Source organism: Bufo bufo, chromosome 4 (genome assembly GCF_905171765.1).
Source record: "Bufo bufo chromosome 4, aBufBuf1.1, whole genome shotgun sequence".
In the NCBI taxonomy this organism is placed as follows: domain Eukaryota; kingdom Metazoa; phylum Chordata; class Amphibia; order Anura; family Bufonidae; genus Bufo; species Bufo bufo.
This window is the reverse complement of record NC_053392.1, coordinates 633,396,250-633,417,084: the sequence shown is the minus strand read 5'-3', so window position 1 is coordinate 633,417,084 and position 20,835 is coordinate 633,396,250. Positions and strand designations below refer to the sequence as shown.

At 49.4% G+C, this 20,835-nt stretch overlaps 1 protein-coding gene across 1 annotated transcript in view; it reads left to right on the top strand.

Moving 5' to 3' along the window:
* Nucleotides 1–9,235: 9,235 nt before the first annotated feature.
* The window catches only part of SLC22A7 (solute carrier family 22 member 7), a 199,027-nt gene continuing 187,427 nt past the window's right edge, over nucleotides 9,236–20,835 (top strand). The window contains exon 1 of the mRNA XM_040427668.1: nucleotides 9,236–9,693. Within this exon, the coding sequence (XP_040283602.1) occupies nucleotides 9,262–9,693 (432 nt within the window). The 5' untranslated portion in view covers nucleotides 9,236–9,261. The remainder of the gene's footprint in view (nucleotides 9,694–20,835) is intronic.

The following is a 20,835-nucleotide window of genomic DNA, read 5'->3' as shown; positions in this document are numbered from 1 at the left end:
ATGATGCATTGTGGGGATATGTTGTATCTGTCCTGTGTCGCAGTCTCCCTTCTGGTCCTCTGGCGGCGTGAACGATTGGTTGCTGTAATTACATTGTATGTGTTGTAACATATTGATTGGTTGTATTTCAAAACCCTGTGGGCGGACCTGTATTTGCAACAACTGTGATAAAAACCAGGCTGGGTGTGCCAGCACCTCAGACCACTGCTTGACCCTCAACACGGAGCCTTGTCTCGTTATTGGGGGGATCCACTGTATGCTGTTAGAGACTGATTGCCAGGAGTGTAAGCTGATTCCTGTTCGTCTGCTAGCAGCTATTCGTGAGGTCCCAGTTTGGAGTGCTATTTTGTATCCAGTTCGGGAGTTTGGTGTTCTGCAGTAGCTGTGCCTGTCTCTCAGAAAGGGGCATATCGCCTAAACGGATTTTAACCCCTTGTCTGCTGAAACGGTCTGTTACACTGACCATTGGATCAACCAGTGTCCTAAGAAGGTCCTCTCTGTCAAATCTCCTAAGGCAAGGCAACCTAAAGACCAGGTACAGCCTGATTTTTCTAAATGTAAGCTTTTGGTACCCATTACGATTCCTCTGGGAGTAGATAAATGGCCGGGTAAGGCCTTTATTGATTCTGGCTCAGCGGCCAGCTTTATTGACTCTGAGTATGCTGTAAGATTGGGTATTCCAATGTTTGCTTTACCAACTCCTATCCATGTCATGGCTATTGATGCTACTACTCTTATTGGTGGTACGGTGAGCTCATGTACCTCGGAGATTTCTCTAACTGTGGGTGTGTGCCACTCAGAGAGATGTTCCCTTTTAGTCCTGGAGAACCTACCGGCTGAGGTGGTACTAGGGTTGCCTTGGCTCCGACTACATAACCCCACTATAGATTGGTCCAATGGGGAGTTGGTGAGATGGGGGCCTAAGTGTGACTCGTGCTTGTCCGTGGTACAGGCTGGGGTCTCAGTAAAGTCTGATACTTTACCCACTGTTGTTAGGGAATATTCTGATGTATTCTCATCACCAACCCCGGAGGTTCTACCCCCCCATAGACCTTATGATTGTACTATAGAGCTAGTAGAGGGGGCCAAGTTTCCTAAGGGACGAATTTATAATCTTTCTAAGCCCAAACGCAAGGCCATGGAAGATTATATTAAGGAGAGCCTTGGTAAAGGGCATATTAGACCTTCTGTCTCTCCTATGGGGGCGGGGTTTTTCTTCGTTAAGAAAAAAGATGGTGGTCTTAGGCCATGTATCGATTACCGGAAATTAAATAAAATCACTGTCCAGAATAGATACTCCCTCCCATTAATTCCGGATTTATTTAACCAGGTTCTGGGGGCAATCTGGTTTTCCAAAATTGACCTGAAAGGGGCATACAATCTAATCCGAATCAAGGAGGGAGACGAATGGAAGACAGCGTTCAATACTCCGGTAGGACACTTTGAATATCAGGTGATGCCTTTTGGACTCAGCAATGCCCCAGCTGTGTTCCAAAACTTCATGAAGGACATTCTTAGGGAGTTCTTAGGTAAATTTGTTATTGTCTATCTTGACGACATTTTGATATTCTCTCCTGACTTCGAATCCCATGTGTCTCATGTTAAACAAGTATTAGAGGTGTTGAGGGAGAATCAGCTATCCGCTAAGCAAGAGAAATGTGTCTTTGGTGTACAGGAGATTCTGTTTCTAGGGCATGTTCTGACCCCTCACGCCTTCAAGATGGATCCTGGTAAGGTACTAGCAATTAAGGAATGGGTAAGACCTTCATCCTTAAAGGCCTTACTATGGTTCTTAGGTTTCGCCAATTACTATTTTTCCGTAATTGCTAAACCGTTGACCAACCTTACTAAGAAAGGGGCGGATTTGGAGAATTGGTCTACTGAGGCCAGTTCTTCATTTGAAAAATTAAAAAAGGCATTCAGTAGCACTCCCATTCTGATCCAGCCTGATCAGGAGAAACCTTTTATTGTGGAGGTGGATGCGTCCGAGGACGGCGCAGGAGCAGTGCTTTCACAAGGTCCTGCTAGCCTCACTAACCTGAGACCATGTGCCTTCTTCTCCAGGAAATTCTCTCCCACGGAGAGAAACTACGATATAGAGAATAGGGAGCTGCTGGCCATTAAATGGGCATTTGAGGATTGGAGGCATTTTCTGGAGGGGGCAAGGCATTGTGTAACTGTTGTCACTGACCATAAAAATCTGATGTTTCTCGAGTCTGCTAAGAGGTTGAATCCCCGTCAAGCCAGATGGGCTCTGTTTTTTACTCGTTTTGATTTTTCCATTACGTTCAGGCCGGGAAGTAAAAATGTGAAGGCGGACGCATTATCTCGGAGCTTCCATGCTTTTCAATCTACTGAGGTACCACCTGAATCCATCCTACCAGCAAAAATCTTCATAGCAGCTCTAACCCAGAATATCTCGGCTCGCATTAGGTCTGAACAACATCTGGCACCGGTATCCACCCCAACAGATAAGTTGTTTGTTCCCGTACAATTTCGTCTCCAGCTGTTGGGTGAGTGTCACGATTCTGCCTTTTGTGGACATCCGGGTGTTGAGGGCACTAAGGATCTGCTTTCTAGATCTTATTGGTGGCCCACTCTAACTAGGGATGTCAAGTCCTATGTGTCAGCCTGTGAGGTTTGTGCCAGGTCCAAGACACCTAGGACTCGCCCTGCTGGTAACCTAAGACCCCTTCCCATTCCCAGTAGACCCTGGTCCCATATCTCGATGGACTTTATAACTGACCTACCGCCTGCGGAGGGTAAGACTGTAGTTTGGGTAGTGGTCGATAGGTTTAGCAAGATGGTCCATTTCATTCCCCTGTCTAAACTCCCGAATGCCAAAACTCTGGCGTCTATTTTTGTGAAAGAAATTGTTCGATTGCATGGTATCCCGGAAAATATTGTTTCTGACAGGGGTGTGCAGTTTGTGTCCAAATTCTGGAGGGCCTTCTGTCAAAAATGTGAAATTTCATTGTCTTTTTCCTCTGCCTACCACCCTGAGAGTAATGGGCAGACTGAACGCCTTAATCAGTCTGTGGAACAATTCTTGAGGTTGTATGTTGCTGATGACCAGCAATTAATTATGGGTGAAATTTCTTCCATTGGCTGAATTTGCTTTAAATAACCGTGTCAATTCTTCTGCTGGGGTTTCACCTTTCTTTTGTAACCATGGTTTCCATCCCCGTTTTCATTCTGGGTCATCCGTCTCCTCCTCTAACCCTGAGGCGGATAGGCTCTCCTCTGACCTGTGCACAGTTTGGGCCCGGGTTCAATCGAACTTAGAAAAGGCTCAAAGTTCTCAGAAACTCAAGGCCGATAGTAGACGTTCAAGGGGGGTGAATTTTCAGATTGGGGATAAGGTATGGTTGTCCTCCAAGAATCTCTCTCTTAAGGTAGATTCTAAAAAGTTTGCTCCTCATTTTATTGGACCATATAAGATCACGGAGGTGATTAACCCGGTATCATTTAGGTTGGAGCTGCCCGAGTCATTCCACATTCATAATGTGTTCCATAAATCTCTGCTTAAAAAATATTTTGAACCGGTAGTACCATCGCCTCTGCCGGTTCTTGTTAATGATGCTGTCGAGTATGTGGTGTCTAAAATAGTGGATGTCAGGAAGGTGCATAATTCCTTGCAGTACCTGATTCACTGGAAGGGGTATGGACCTGAAGAGAGATCTTGGGTACCTGCCAGGGAGGTTCATGCTCCTAGACTTGTTCGAAAATTTCATTTAGAACACCCTGAAAAGCCATCGCCTGAAGTTTTGGGTCCGGTGGCCGCTCGTAAAAGGGGGGGGTACTGTAACGGGGTTCCGAAGGTGCACTCGGTCTCCCATTAGCCGCAGACCTGCTGCTTAGCTTCTGGAGCGAGGATCTGTGTTTGACCTCGTTCCCAGGACGGCTTTGCTAGCTGGGAGGTCCCCTGCTCCTAAGTCTGCCTTGAGCGCAGAGCTGATCACTCGGTGCTCGACTGGTTGGTCTGTCAGTCATGTGACGCTGGCCACGTCACATGACTCTCACTCCCCACTATAAATACAGGCAGCCTGCTGGCCACAGGTTGCCTGTTAATTTAGGTTCCTCCTGTGATTTTGTCTTTCCTGGTGTACTTACCTCCTGCTGAATTCCTGACGATCCTCTGCCTGCTCCTTGTGTACTTTGCTGCTCTCCTGGTATTCTGACCCCGGCCTCCTCCTGACGATCCTCTGCTGACTCCTTTGGTACTTCACAACTCTCCTGGTATTTATGACCCCGGCTTCTCCTGACAATTCTCTGCTTGCTCCATTTGTACTTTGTAGCTTTCCTGGTATTGACTCGGTCCGTTCACGTTCTGTTGTTTGTCTGTCTGTCATCCCTGCACTTATTCCAAGCTAGGGATTGCCGTGCAGTTGCCCCCTGTCATTAGGACTCGCGAGGCAAGTAGGCAGGGCCAGGGGTAAGGGTGGAGCGCAGTGGTCACTTCCCTCCCCCCTGTGTGTGTGTGTACGTGACCGTTACACTGGTATTATTGTTCTGCTGTGCCAGGTCAGCGCCCCTGTTCATCAGTCTTCAGAGAGAAAAGAAACAACGTCCCTTTCCACTTGGTTACCACCATTCTTGATGTTTGCCTGATGTAACGGACCGTTTCAGCAGACAAGGGGTTAAAATCCGTTTAGGCGATATGCCCCTTTCTGAGAGACAGGCACAGCTACTGCAGGACACCAGCCTCCCGAACTGGATACAAAATAGCACTCCAAACTGGAACCTCACGAATAGCTGCTAGCAGACGAACAGGAATCAGCTTACACTCCTGGCAATCAGTCTCTAACAGCATACAGCGGATCCCCCCAATAACGAGACAAGGCTCCGTGTTGAGGGTCAAGCAGGGGTCTGAGGTGCTGGCACACCCAGCCTGGTTTTTATTACAGTTGTTTGCAAATACAGGTCTACCCACAGGGAGGTATAAAACAACCAAGCCCATCTGGTGTACACGCCCCTAGGGGACCAGAATGAAGACGGTGACATAGGACAGATATGCATCACTGTAGGATACGGATACACAGAGACAATACATCCCCACAATGCATCATGGTTTCCTCCTCTCTGCCCTGGAGACACCCGAGGCGTAATCCAATTATCTCTCAAGACAAAGAGAAATCACCAATACACATGTGCAGACAACAGGACAGACATCACCATTTAAACACACAATGGGACAATGGCACAATAGAAACACACCCAGCATATTCCTCCCAAGCTGACAAGTTACACTTATTATAAATTGTTACAACTTTGTGAGTTTACATTGGCCATACATATAACTTACATCAATTTAAACAGTATAACTTGGGGACAAACCTATCCAAAATTCACTTGAATCGGTTCAGGGGTTTAAAAGTTAGTATGGGCCATAATCCTGAGGCAAGAGGCTGATAAACAGGCCTCTCCAAAACCCAGTGGCGAGGTTGGTTTCGCCACACATCTCCCCCCACCAGGGAAGACTAACCAGATACCTGACCTCACGCCGGTCGGTACCTGAGTTAGTCTGGTAGCCCACCCACAACCCAATACTGGACCTGTTGCATTTGGTAGCCTGTCTCTGTCCAGTGAGTCCACCAAGGTTATGTTGGAAGCTGGTACTCCCGGTCTCTGTGTTGCTCCCTGGCTTAGAGTCTGGTTGTTGGAGGGGGAGACCGACTGTCTCTACCCCCTGTGCTGTAGGTGCAGAGACCACGGTCCCATCTGCACTGTTGTGGGGGTTACTGTCTCCCCCTGGTGCGTTAAGCTGCCGCTGGGGAGAGGGGGTAACGAGCTCCTCTCCCATACATACTTCCAGCCGCTGGGGAGGGCGACCGACCGTCTCCGCTCCCAATACAGTGTCCTGCTGCTGGGGAAAGGAGACTGGGCTCTCTATTCCCTGCTGGACACTCTGCCGCTGGGAAATGGAGACTGGGCTCCCAATTCCCAAAAAATCACTCTGCTGCTGGGGGGCAGGGACCACTACCTCTGCCCCCTGTAACTCAGCCTGCCGCTGGGGAGGGAGGACGCTGCTCTCCTCTCCCTGCATTTCACACTGCCTTCCCGGCATCTCACTCTGCTGCTGGGGGGGCAGGGACAACTACCTCTGCCCCCTGTAACTCAGCCTGCCGCTGGGGAGGGAGGACGCTGCTCTCCTCTCCCTGCACTTCACACTGCCTTCCCGGCGTATCACTCTGCTGCTGGGGGGCAGGAACAACTACCTCTGCCCCCTGTAACTCAGCCTGTCGCTGGGGAGGGAGGACGCTGCTCTCCTCTCCCTTCACTTCACACTGCCGCTGGGGAATGGAGACTGGGCTCCCAATTCCCTGCAATTCACACTGCCGCTGGGGAATGGAGACTGGGCTCCCGATTCCCTGCTGGACACTCTGCCGCTGGGGAGAGGAGACTGAGCTCTCTCTGTCCCGCAGCTGTAACTTCCGGTGGAGGTCCACCCAACGTGGCAGCTGACCGTCACCTTCTGCTCGGTATAGTAGGGTCTTGAACACTAGACTCCTCACGAACTTCACGTATTTCTCAGCTGGATTGGGTCCGAAGAAGTTCAGCCGCAACCACATCATACGGTCAAATTCCTCCACAGAGTATCTGTACTCCACTGCTGGTTCCATCCTGGTGCTTTTAGGGTCGCTGTACTGAGACATGCGTTGCCCTTAAGTTGTAAAATCCAAAGAAATGGTGTCTCCTGTAGCTGTCCTTCTGGCTGTAGGAAAGATCCCGCTGCTTGCCACCAATGTAACGGACCATTTCAGCAGACAAGGGGTTAAAATCCGTTTAGGCGATATGCCCCTTTTCTGAGAGACAGGAACAGCTACTGCAGGACACCAACCTCCCGAACTGGATACAAAATAGCACTCCAAACTGGAACCTCACGAATAGCTGCTAGCAGACGAACAAGAATCAGCTTACCCTCCTGGCAATCAGTCTCTAACAGCATACAGCGGATCCCCCCAATAACGAGACAAGGCTCCGTGTTGAGGGTCAAGCAGTGGTCTGAGGTGCTGGCACACCCAGCCTGGTTTTTATTACAGTTGTTTGCAAATACAGGTCCGCCCACAGGGAGGTATAAAACAACCAACCCATCTGGTGTACACGCCCCTAGGGGACCAGAATGAAGACTGTGACATAGGACAGATATGCAGCACTGTAGGATACACAGAGACAATACATCCCCACAATGCATCATGGTTTCCTCCTCTCTGCCCTGGAGACACCTGAGGCGTAATCCAATTATCTCTCAAGACAAAGAGAAATCACCAATACACATGTGCAGACAACAGGACAGACATCACCATTTAAACACACAATGGGACAATGGCACAATAGAAACACACCCAGCATATTCCTCCCAAGCTGACAAGTTACACTTATTATAAATTGTTACAACTTTGTGAGTTTACATTGGCCATACATATAACTTACATCAATTTAAACAGTATAACTTGGGGACAAGCCTATCCAAAATTCACTTGAATCGGTTCAGGGGTTTAAAAGTTAGTATGGGCCATAATCCTGAGGCAAGAGGTTGATAAACAGGCCTCTCCAAAACCCAGTGGCGAGGTTGGTTTCGCCACACCTGATATTTACAATTATGCCTAACCAATTGCTTTTCAGATTTCGAGAAAAGGTATTGTTATGGGTTATAGTACTGTTCTTCATGCCTGCAGGATTGTTCTCTTTTTGCATTTTTCAGGAGATGACCTTCATCTTCATGTGAGGTCGACACAGGTTAAAAAAGAGGGGTATGCAGTGTCCCACTACCCTCGTGGGTACTGCAAAGTTGTTGTATTATGCTTTTTATGCTTTATATAGCCTGTTTTTATGCTGCAATGCATTTTTATGCATGATCCCTGCTTACAAGTGTGTCTAGCTGCATTACACTGAGCTTACCACTAGGGGTAGATAATACCTCCCATATATATAGTCCAGCTCAGGCCTAGCCAGTGTGGACCAGTGCAGTCTAGCAGTGTGTGGTGTGTGCTGTCTGCAATCTTGTGCTCTCAGCCAGATTTCAGCCCAGAGCTGAAGTGCTCCATTTACTCAGAAAATACTAAAGAAATAGACCCCCAAAGGGTTATGGCCATTTTCTACTAGTGCCTTAGGACCTTTGGATTCCCAAGTGAAGGAGTCACCGGCCTCCGGCAACTTCACCAGCCTGAACCGGGATCACCAGGACCAGCCCTGAAGTCCTTTACCCGTAAGGCTACGATTTAATTACATTTAATAGCTAGAAAAGGACAGTTACACCTGTCAGCAGAGGACCTGCAGCAGTGTTACCTCTGTACTAAGAAACTGTTTAATACTTTGGATGTACTGTTAGCAGAAGTCATCTTCAGTAAAGTTCTACCCTGGATTGCATTCTTCCTGTCTCAGTCTCAAGTTCTTCCATTAACACTACAGTAAATGGTTGTACCTCCATACAAAAGGTACTGGCGTCACGACTACAAGGGACCTTGCCACTGGCACATTAATACAGACCACCAAGGGCACCTCGAACCACCATCTGGCCAGTGCCCCTTACACCAGAGTGTGCCCCAGAGAATCCTTGTGCCGTTCTCCTCATCACTTATGCGAGCCTGCCCAGGGATGACATAACCGTGAGTAACCAGAACTGTACTTACCTCGGCCCACCTACTGCTCACACCGTGACCTCACACGTAATTCCCCTGCTAGGTCTGGCATACCGCACTGCCACCCGCTGGTGAACCAGGCACATTACATTTGAACATAAACAGATACATAACAGGAAATGCACAATTTATGGGAGCTGAAATAAATGTACAAAATGCCATTGAGATTGTATATCCAGCTAGAACAAGGGCGTAGGTGTGGTAATGCCACTCGGGGCGTATTCATGGACGGTGTTACGAAAGCTTTTTAGGTTGTAGAGAGAATACTGTTCCTGTACTCTACTGATACATTTAGAGATAGGAAGCACAAACCTTACTGGAGTATCTGGGGATACACCCGAGCCTGACACGCTGAGATTTGCATATCGGTCTGTGACTCCGTTTTTAATACTTAGAACACAATAAAGTTTATTATTTTGCTTTAACGTTCCAATCAGGCAGTAGTTTTCCTGTAATACTGTGTGCCATGTAGAGTGCCCTATAAGAAGGTGTGCCCTGTAATAAGGTGTGCCCTGTAATGTGAGGGTTGTCACTGTCACTTCCTCCGGATCCTCATATAAGTAGCTTATTACTGGAAGGTGCAGCTTGTGGAGGGTTTGGAGCAGGTGAAGCTCTAGACATGCACATGGCATCCAGCTCCAATTCCATGGAGGTTCTGCCTCTAGCCACCGCTTCTCCTCCGGTGTTGCTCAGCTTTGAGGAATTGCTCAATGAGGCCGGTGGATTTGGCAAATTTCAGCTCCGCATCATACTGATCCTGAGTCTTGTCCGGATCATTGTTCCCCTCCATTTCCTCCAGCACAACTTCATCTCTGCTGTGCCACCTCATCACTGCACCATCCCCAACCACAGGAGACCCGACAACCGCAGCCATGAAGACCTTCTGCTCATCAACCTCCCCCAGAACCCAGACGGCTCCTTCAGCTCCTGTGAGATGTTCTCCAAGCCGCTCCAGAACACATCCCAAGGAGAGGACCATTCCACGGTGCACAGCTGTGACCAGGGCTGGGAGTATGACCGCTCCATGTTCTCCTCCACCACAGTCACACAGGTACATAAGGACGGGGACCTGAATGCAGGATGTGTGTGAATGATGCCCACCTGAGCAATCACAGACCCCACAGCAGATGAGCAAATCAGAGACGTGCACTATAAGGAGAGAGGGGTGCACTATATGGAGAGAGGGGTGCACTATAAGGAGAGAGGGGTGCACTATATGGAGAGAGGGGTGCACTATGTGGAGAGAGGGGTGCACTATATGGAGAAAGGGGTGCACTATATGGAGAGAGGGGTGCACTATAAGGAGAGAGGGGTGCACTATAAGGAGAGAGGGGTGCACTATAAGGAGAGAGGGGTGCACTATATGGAGAGAGGGGTGCACTATAAGGAGAGAGGGGTGCACTATATGGAGAGAGGGGTGCACTATAAGGAGAGAGGGGTGCACTATATGGAGAGAGGGGTGCACTATGTGGAGAGAGGGGTGCACTATATGGAGAAAGGGGTGCACTATAAGGAGAGAGGGGTGCACTATATGGAGAGAGGGGTGCACTATATAGAGAGAGGGGTGCACTATAAGGAGAGAGGGGTGCACTATATGGAGAGAGGGGTGCACTATATGGAGAGAGGGGTGCACTATAAGGAGAGAGGGGTGCACTATATGGAGAGAGGGGTGCACTATATGGAGAGAGGGGTGCACTATAAGGAGAGAGGGGTGCACTATATAGAGAGAGGGGTGCACTATAAGGAGAGAGGGGTGCACTATATGGAGAGAGGGGTGCACTATATGGAGAGAGGGGTGCACTATATGGAGAGAGGGGTGCACTATATGGAGAGAGAGGTGCACTATAAGGAGAGAGGGGTGCACTATATGGAGAGAGGGGTGCACTATAAGGAGAGAGGGGTGCACTATAAGGAGAGAGGGTTGCACTATATGGAGAGAGGGGTGCACTATATGGAGAGAGGGGTGCACTATAAGGAGAGAGGGGTGCACTATATGGAGAGAGGGGTGCACTATATGGAGAGAGGGGTGCACTATATGGAGAGAGAGGTGCACTATAAGGAGAAAGGGGTGCACTATATGGAGAGAGGGGTGCACTATATGGAGAGAGGGGTGCACTATAAGGAGAGAGGGGTGCACTATATGGAGAGAGGGGTGCACTATAAGGAGAGAGGGGTGCACTATATGGAGAGAGGGGTGCACTATAAGGAGAGAGGGGTGCACTATATGGAGAGAGGGGTGCACTATAAGGAGAGAGGGGTGCACTATATGGAGAGAGAGGTGCACTATAAGGAGAGAGGGGTGCACTATAAGGAGAGAGGGGTGCACTATATAGAGAGAGGGGTGCACTATGTGGAGAGAGGGGTGCACTATATGGAGAGAGAGGTGCACTATAAGGAGAGAGGGGTGCACTATATGGAGAGAGGGGTGCACTATAAGGAGAGAGGGGTGCACTATATGGAGAGAGGGGTGCACTATATGGAGAGAGGGGTGCACTATAAGGAGAGAGGGGTGCACTATATGGAGAGAGAGGTGCACTATAAGGAGAGAGGGGTGCACTATATGGAGAGAGGGGTGCATAATAAGCAGAGAAGGTGCACTATAAGGAGAGAGGGGTGCACTATATGGAGAGAGGGGTGCACTATATGGAGAGAGGGGTGCACTATATGGAGAGAGGGGTGCACTATATGGAGAAAGGGGTGCGCTATATGGAGAGAGGGGTGCGCTATAAGGAGAGAGGGGTGCACTATAAGGAGAGAGGGGTGCACTATAAGGAGAGAGGGTGCACTATAAGGAGAAAGGGGTGCACTATAAGGAGAGAGGGGTGCACTATAAGGAGAAAGGGGTGCACTATAAGGAGAGAGGGGTGCACTATAAGGAGAGAGGGGTGCACTATATGGAGAGAGGGGTGCACTATATGGAGAGAGGGGTGCACTATATGGAGAGAGGGGTGCACTATATGGAGAGAGGGGTGCACTATAAGGAAAGAGAAGAGCACTATAAGGAGAGAGGGGTGCACTATAAGGAGAGAGGGGTGCACTATAAGGAGAGAGGGTGCACTATAAGGAGAAAGGGGTGCACTATAAGGAGAGAGGGGTGCACTATAAGGAGAAAGGGGTGCACTATAAGGAGAGAGGGGTGCACTATAAGGAGAGAGGGGTGCACTATATGGAGAGAGGGGTGCACTATATGGAGAGAGGGGTGCACTATATGGAGAGAGGGGTGCACTATATGGAGAAAGGGGTGCACTATAAGGAAAGAGAAGAGCACTATAAGGAGAGAGGGGTGCACTATATGGAGAGAGGGGTGCATAATAAGGAGAGAAGGTGCACTATAAGGAGAGAGGGGTGCACTATAAGGAGAGAGGGGTGCACTATATGGAGAGAGGGGTGCACTATATGGAGAGAGGGGTGCACTATATGGAGAGAGGGGTGCACTATATGGAGAAAGGGGTGCACTATAAGGAGAAAGGGGTGCACTATATAGAGAGAGGGGTGCACTATAAGGAGAGAGGGGTGCACTATATGGAGAGAGGGGTGCACTATAAGGAGAGAGGGGTGCACTATAAGGAGAGAGGGGTGCACTATATGGAGAGAGGGGTGCACTATATGGAGAGAGGGGTGCACTATATGGAGAGAGGGGTGCACTATATGGAGAAAGGGGTGCGCTATATGGAGAGAGGGGTGCGCTATAAGGAGAGAGGGGTGCACTATAAGGAGAGAGGGGTGCACTATAAGGAGAGAGGGTGCACTATAAGGAGAAAGGGGTGCACTATAAGGAGAGAGGGGTGCACTATAAGGAGAAAGGGGTGCACTATAAGGAGAGAGGGGTGCACTATAAGGAGAGAGGGGTGCACTATATGGAGAGAGGGGTGCACTATATGGAGAGAGGGGTGCACTATATGGAGAGAGGGGTGCACTATATGGAGAAAGGGGTGCACTATAAGGAAAGAGAAGAGCACTATAAGGAGAGAGGGGTGCACTATATGGAGAGAGGGGTGCACTATAAGGAGAGAGGGGTGCACTATATGGAGAGAGGGGTGCACTATAAGGAGAGAGGGGTGCACTATAAGGAGAGAGGGGTGCACTATAAGGAGAGAGGGGTGCACTATAAGGAGAGAGGGGTGCACTATATGGAGAGAGGGGTGCACTATAAGGAGAGAGGGGTGCACTATATGGAGAGAGGGGTGCACTATAAGGAGAGAGGGGTGCACTATAAGGAGAGAGGGGTGCACTATATGGAGAGAGGGGTGCACTATAAGGAGAGAGGGGTGCACTATAAGGAGAGAGGGGTGCACTATAAGGAGAAAGGGGTGCACTATATGGAGAGAAGTGAACTATAAGGAGAGAGGGGTGAACTATAAGGAGAGAGGGGTGCACTATAAGGAGAGAGGGGTGCACTATATGGAGAGAGGGGTGCACTATAAGGAGAGAGGGGTGCACTATAAGGAGAGAGGGGTGCACTATAAGGAGAAAGGGGTGCACTATATGGAGAGAAGTGAACTATAAGGAGAGAGGGGTGCACTATAAGGAGAGAGGGGTGCACTATAAGGAGAGAGGGGTGCACTATATGGAGAGAGGGGTGCACTATAAGGAGAAAGGGGTGCACTATATGGAGAGAGGGGTGCAGCATATTAAGAGAGGGGTGCACTATAAGGAGAGAGGGGTGCACTATAAGGAGAGAGGGGTGCACTATATGGAGAAAGGGGTGCACTATAAGGAGAGAGGGTGCACTATAAGGAGAGAGGGGTGCACTATAAGGAGAAAGGGGTGCACTATAAGGAGAGAGAGGTGCACTATATGGAGAGAGGGGTGCACTATATGGAGAGAAGTGAACTATAAGGAGAGAGGGGTGCACTATATGGAGAGAGGGGTGCACTATATGGAGAGAGGGGTGCACTATAAGGAGAGAGGGGTGCACTATAAGGAGAGAGGGGTGCACTATATGGAGAGAGGGGTGCACTATATGAAGAGAGGGGTGCACTATATGGAGAGAGAGGTGCACTATAAGGAGAGAGGGGTGCACTATAAGGAGAGAGGGGTGCACTATATGGAGAGAGGGGTGCACTATAAGGAGAGAGGGGTGCACTATAAGGAGAGAGGGGTGCACTATATGGAGAGAGGGGTGCACTATAAGGAGAGAGGGGTGCACTATAAGGAGAGAGGGGTGCACTATAAGGAGAGAGGGGTGCACTATATGGAGAGAGGGGTGCACTATATGGAGAGAGGGGTGCACTATATGGAGAGAGGGGTGCACTATAAGGAGAGAGGGGTGCACTATAAGGAGAGAGGGGTGCACTATAAGGAGAGAGGGGTGCACTATATGGAGAGAGGGGTGCACTATATGGAGAGAGGTGAACTATAAGGAGAGAGGGGTGCAATATATGGAGAGAGGAGTGCACTATAAGGAGAGAGGGGTGCACTATAAGGAGAGAGGGGTGCACTATAAGGAGAGAGGGGTGCACTATATGGAGAGAGGGGTGCACTATAAGGAGAGAGGGGTGCACTATAAGGAGAAAGGGGTGCACTATATGGAGAGAAGTGAACTATAAGGAGAGAGGGGTGCACTATAAGGAGAGAGGGGTGCACTATATGGAGAGAGGGGTGCACTATAAGGAGAGAGGGGTGCACTATAAGGAGAGAGGGGTGCACTATATGGAGAGAGGGGTGCACTATATGGAGAGAGGGGTGAACTATATGGAGAGAGGGGTGCACTATAAGGAGAGAGGTGAACTATAAGGAGAGAGGGGTGCACTATATGGAGAGAGGGGTGCACTATAAGGAGAGAGGGGTGCACTATATGGAGAGAGGGGTGCACTATATGGAGAGAGGGGTGCACTATATGGAGAGAGGGGTGCACTATAAGGAGAGAGGGGTGCTATATATGGAGAGAGGGGTGCACTATATGGAGAGAGGGGTGCAGCATATTAAGAGAGGGGTGCACTATAAGGAGAGAGGGGTGCACTATAAGGAGAGAGGGGTGCACTATATGGAGAGAGGGGTGCACTATAAGGAGAGAGGGGTGCACTATATGGAGAGAGGGGTGGACTATATGGAGAGAGGTGCACTATAAGGAGAGAGGGGTGCACTATATGGAGAGAGGGGTGCACTATAAGGAGAGAGGGGTGCACTATAAGGAGAGAGGGGTGCACTATATGGAGAGAGGGGTGCACTATAAGGAGAGAGGGGTGCACTATAAGGAGAGAGGGGTGCACTATAAGGAGAGAGGGGTGCACTATATGGAGAGAGGGGTGCACTATATAGAGAGAGGGGTGCACTATAAGGAGAGAGGGGTGCACTATAAGGAGAGAGGGGTGCACTATATGGAGAGAGGGGTGCACTATAAGGAGAGAGGGGTGCACTATAAGGAGAGAGGGGTGCACTATAAGGAGAGAGGGGTGCATTATAAGGAGAGAGGGGTGCACTATAAGGAGAGAGGGGTGCACTATATGGAGAAAGGGGTGCACTATATGGAGAAAGGGGTGCACTATATGGAGAAAGGGGTGCACTATATGGAGAGAGGGGTGCACTATAAGGAGAGAGGGGTGCACTATAAGGAGAGAGGGGTGCACTATATGGAGAGAGAGGTGCACTATAAGGAGGGAGGGGTGCACTATAAGGAGAGAGGAGTGCACTATAAGGAGAGAGGGGTGCACTATATGGAGAGAGGGGTGCACTATAAGGAGAGAGGGGTGCACTATATGGAGAAAGGGGTGCACTATAAGGAGAAAGGGGTGCACTATATGGAGAGAGGGGTGCACTATATGGAGAGAAGTGAACTAAAAGGAGAGAGGGGTGCACTATATGGAGAGAGGGGTGCACTATAAGGAGAGAGGGGTGCACTATATGGAGAGAAGTGAACTATAAGGAGAGAGGGGTGCACTATATGGAGAGAGGGGTGCACTATAAGGAGAGAGGGGTGCACTATAAGGAGAGAGGGGTGCACTATATGGAGAGAGGGGTGCACTATATGGAGAGAGGGGTGCACTATATGGAGAGAGGGGTGCACTATATGGAGAAAGGGGTGCGCTATATGGAGAGAGGGGTGCGCTATAAGGAGAGAGGGGTGCACTATAAGGAGAGAGGGGTGCACTATAAGGAGAGAGGGTGCACTATAAGGAGAAAGGGGTGCACTATAAGGAGAGAGGGGTGCACTATAAGGAGAAAGGGGTGCACTATAAGGAGAGAGGGGTGCACTATAAGGAGAGAGGGGTGCACTATATGGAGAGAGGGGTGCACTATATGGAGAGAGGGGTGCACTATATGGAGAGAGGGGTGCACTATATGGAGAGAGGGGTGCACTATAAGGAAAGAGAAGAGCACTATAAGGAGAGAGGGGTGCACTATAAGGAGAGAGGGGTGCACTATAAGGAGAGAGGGTGCACTATAAGGAGAAAGGGGTGCACTATAAGGAGAGAGGGGTGCACTATAAGGAGAAAGGGGTGCACTATAAGGAGAGAGGGGTGCACTATAAGGAGAGAGGGGTGCACTATATGGAGAGAGGGGTGCACTATAAGGAGAGAGGGGTGCACTATATGGAGAGAGGGGTGCACTATATGGAGAAAGGGGTGCACTATAAGGAAAGAGAAGAGCACTATAAGGAGAGAGGGGTGCACTATATGGAGAGAGGGGTGCATAATAAGGAGAGAAGGTGCACTATAAGGAGAGAGGGGTGCACTATAAGGAGAGAGGGGTGCACTATATGGAGAGAGGGGTGCACTATATGGAGAGAGGGGTGCACTATATGGAGAGAGGGGTGCACTATATGGAGAAAGGGGTGCACTATAAGGAGAAAGGGGTGCACTATATAGAGAGAGGGGTGCACTATAAGGAGAGAGGGGTGCACTATATGGAGAGAGGGGTGCACTATAAGGAGAGAGGGGTGCACTATAAGGAGAGAGGGGTGCACTATATGGAGAGAGGGGTGCACTATATGGAGAGAGGGGTGCACTATATGGAGAGAGGGGTGCACTATATGGAGAAAGGGGTGCGCTATATGGAGAGAGGGGTGCGCTATAAGGAGAGAGGGGTGCACTATAAGGAGAGAGGGGTGCACTATAAGGAGAGAGGGTGCACTATAAGGAGAAAGGGGTGCACTATAAGGAGAGAGGGGTGCACTATAAGGAGAAAGGGGTGCACTATAAGGAGAGAGGGGTGCACTATAAGGAGAGAGGGGTGCACTATATGGAGAGAGGGGTGCACTATATGGAGAGAGGGGTGCACTATATGGAGAGAGGGGTGCACTATATGGAGAAAGGGGTGCACTATAAGGAAAGAGAAGAGCACTATAAGGAGAGAGGGGTGCACTATATGGAGAGAGGGGTGCACTATAAGGAGAGAGGGGTGCACTATATGGAGAGAGGGGTGCACTATAAGGAGAGAGGGGTGCACTATAAGGAGAGAGGGGTGCACTATAAGGAGAGAGGGGTGCACTATAAGGAGAGAGGGGTGCACTATATGGAGAGAGGGGTGCACTATAAGGAGAGAGGGGTGCACTATATGGAGAGAGGGGTGCACTATAAGGAGAGAGGGGTGCACTATAAGGAGAGAGGGGTGCACTATATGGAGAGAGGGGTGCACTATAAGGAGAGAGGGGTGCACTATAAGGAGAGAGGGGTGCACTATAAGGAGAAAGGGGTGCACTATATGGAGAGAAGTGAACTATAAGGAGAGAGGGGTGAACTATAAGGAGAGAGGGGTGCACTATAAGGAGAGAGGGGTGCACTATATGGAGAGAGGGGTGCACTATAAGGAGAGAGGGGTGCACTATAAGGAGAGAGGGGTGCACTATAAGGAGAAAGGGGTGCACTATATGGAGAGAAGTGAACTATAAGGAGAGAGGGGTGCACTATAAGGAGAGAGGGGTGCACTATAAGGAGAGAGGGGTGCACTATATGGAGAGAGGGGTGCACTATAAGGAGAAAGGGGTGCACTATATGGAGAGAGGGGTGCAGCATATTAAGAGAGGGGTGCACTATAAGGAGAGAGGGGTGCACTATAAGGAGAGAGGGGTGCACTATATGGAGAAAGGGGTGCACTATAAGGAGAGAGGGTGCACTATAAGGAGAGAGGGGTGCACTATAAGGAGAAAGGGGTGCACTATAAGGAGAGAGAGGTGCACTATATGGAGAGAGGGGTGCACTATATGGAGAGAAGTGAACTATAAGGAGAGAGGGGTGCACTATATGGAGAGAGGGGTGCACTATATGGAGAGAGGGGTGCACTATAAGGAGAGAGGGGTGCACTATAAGGAGAGAGGGGTGCACTATATGGAGAGAGGGGTGCACTATATGAAGAGAGGGGTGCACTATATGGAGAGAGAGGTGCACTATAAGGAGAGAGGGGTGCACTATAAGGAGAGAGGGGTGCACTATATGGAGAGAGGGGTGCACTATAAGGAGAGAGGGGTGCACTATAAGGAGAGAGGGGTGCACTATATGGAGAGAGGGGTGCACTATAAGGAGAGAGGGGTGCACTATAAGGAGAGAGGGGTGCACTATAAGGAGAGAGGGGTGCACTATATGGAGAGAGGGGTGCACTATATGGAGAGAGGGGTGCACTATATGGAGAGAGGGGTGCACTATAAGGAGAGAGGGGTGCACTATAAGGAGAGAGGGGTGCACTATAAGGAGAGAGGGGTGCACTATATGGAGAGAGGGGTGCACTATATGGAGAGAGGTGAACTATAAGGAGAGAGGGGTGCAATATATGGAGAGAGGAGTGCACTATAAGGAGAGAGGGGTGCACTATAAGGAGAGAGGGGTGCACTATAAGGAGAGAGGGGTGCACTATATGGAGAGAGGGGTGCACTATAAGGAGAGAGGGGTGCACTATAAGGAGAAAGGGGTGCACTATATGGAGAGAAGTGAACTATAAGGAGAGAGGGGTGCACTATAAGGAGAGAGGGGTGCACTATATGGAGAGAGGGGTGCACTATAAGGAGAGAGGGGTGCACTATAAGGAGAGAGGGGTGCACTATATGGAGAGAGGGGTGCACTATATGGAGAGAGGGGTGCACTATATGGAGAGAGGGGTGCACTATAAGGAGAGAGGTGAACTATAAGGAGAGAGGGGTGCACTATATGGAGAGAGGGGTGCACTATAAGGAGAGAGGGGTGCACTATATGGAGAGAGGGGTGCACTATATGGAGAGAGGGGTGCACTATATGGAGAGAGGGGTGCACTATAAGGAGAGAGGGGTGCTATATATGGAGAGAGGGGTGCACTATATGGAGAGAGGGGTGCAGCATATTAAGAGAGGGGTGCACTATAAGGAGAGAGGGGTGCACTATAAGGAGAGAGGGGTGCACTATATGGAGAGAGGGGTGCACTATAAGGAGAGAGGGGTGCACTATATGGAGAGAGGGGTGGACTATATGGAGAGAGGTGCACTATAAGGAGAGAGGGGTGCACTATATGGAGAGAGGGGTGCACTATAAGGAGAGAGGGGTGCACTATAAGGAGAGAGGGGTGCACTATATGGAGAGAGGGGTGCACTATAAGGAGAGAGGGGTGCACTATAAGGAGAGAGGGGTGCACTATAAGGAGAGAGGGGTGCACTATATGGAGAGAGGGGTGCACTATATAGAGAGAGGGGTGCACTATAAGGAGAGAGGGGTGCACTATAAGGAGAGAGGGGTGCACTATATGGAGAGAGGGGTGCACTATAAGGAGAGAGGGGTGCACTATAAGGAGAGAGGGGTGCACTATAAGGAGAGAGGGGTGCATTATAAGGAGAGAGGGGTGCACTATAAGGAGAGAGGGGTGCACTATATGGAGAAAGGGGTGCACTATATGGAGAAAGGGGTGCACTATATGGAGAAAGGGGTGCACTATATGGAGAGAGGGGTGCACTATAAGGAGAGAGGGGTGCACTATAAGGAGAGAGGGGTGCACTATATGGAGAGAGAGGTGCACTATAAGGAGGGAGGGGTGCACTATAAGGAGAGAGGAGTGCACTATAAGGAGAGAGGGGTGCACTATATGGAGAGAGGGGTGCACTATAAGGAGAGAGGGGTGCACTATATGGAGAAAGGGGTGCACTATAAGGAGAAAGGGGTGCACTATATGGAGAGAGGGGTGCACTATATGGAGAGAAGTGAACTATAAGGAGAGAGGGGTGCACTATATGGAGAGAGGGGTGCACTATAAGGAGAGAGGGGTGCACTATATGGAGAGAAGTGAACTATAAGGAGAGAGGGGTGCACTATATGGAGAGAGGGGTGCACTATAAGGAGAGAGGGGTGCACTATAAGGAGAGAGGGGTGCACTACAGGGAGTGCAGAATTATTAGGCAAGTTGTATTTTTGAGGATTAATTGTATTATTGAACAACAACCATGTTCTCAATGAACCCAAAAAACTCATTAATATCAAAGCTGAATATTTTTGGAAGTAGTTTTTAGTTTGTTTTTAGTTTTAGCTATTTTAGGGGGATATCTGTGTGTGCAGGTGACTATTACTGTGCATAATTATTAGGCAACTTAACAAAAAACTAATATATACCCATTTCAATTATTTATTTTTACCAGTGAAACCAATATAACATCTCAACATTCACAAATATACATTTCTGACATTCAAAAACAAAACAAAAACAAATCAGTGACCAATATAGCCACCTTTCTTTGCAAGGACACTCAAAAGCCTGCCATCCATGGATTCTGTCAGTGTTTTGATCTGTTCACCATCAACATTGCGTGCAGCAGCAACCACAGCCTCCCAGACACTGTTCAGAGGGGTGTACTGTTTTCCCTCCTTGTAAATCTCAATCATTTGATGATGGACCACAGGTTCTCAATGGGGTTCAGATCAGGTGAACAAGGAGGCCATGTCATTAGATTTTCTTCTTTTATACCCTTTCTTGCCAGCCACGCTGTGGAGTACTTGGACGCGTGTGATGGAGCATTGTTCTGCATGAAAATCATGTTTTTCTTGAAGGATGCAGACTTCTTCCTGTACCACTGCTTGAAGAAGGTGTCTTCCAGAAACTGGCAGTAGGACTGGGAGTTGAGCTTGACTCCATCCTCAACCCGAAAAGGCCCCACAAGCTCATCTTTGATGATACCAGCCCAAACCAGTACTCCACCTCCACCTTGCTGGCGTCTGAGTCGGACTGGAGCTCTCTGCCCTTTACCAATCCAGCCACGGGCCCATCCATCTGGCCCATCAAGACTCACTCTCATTTCATCAGTCCA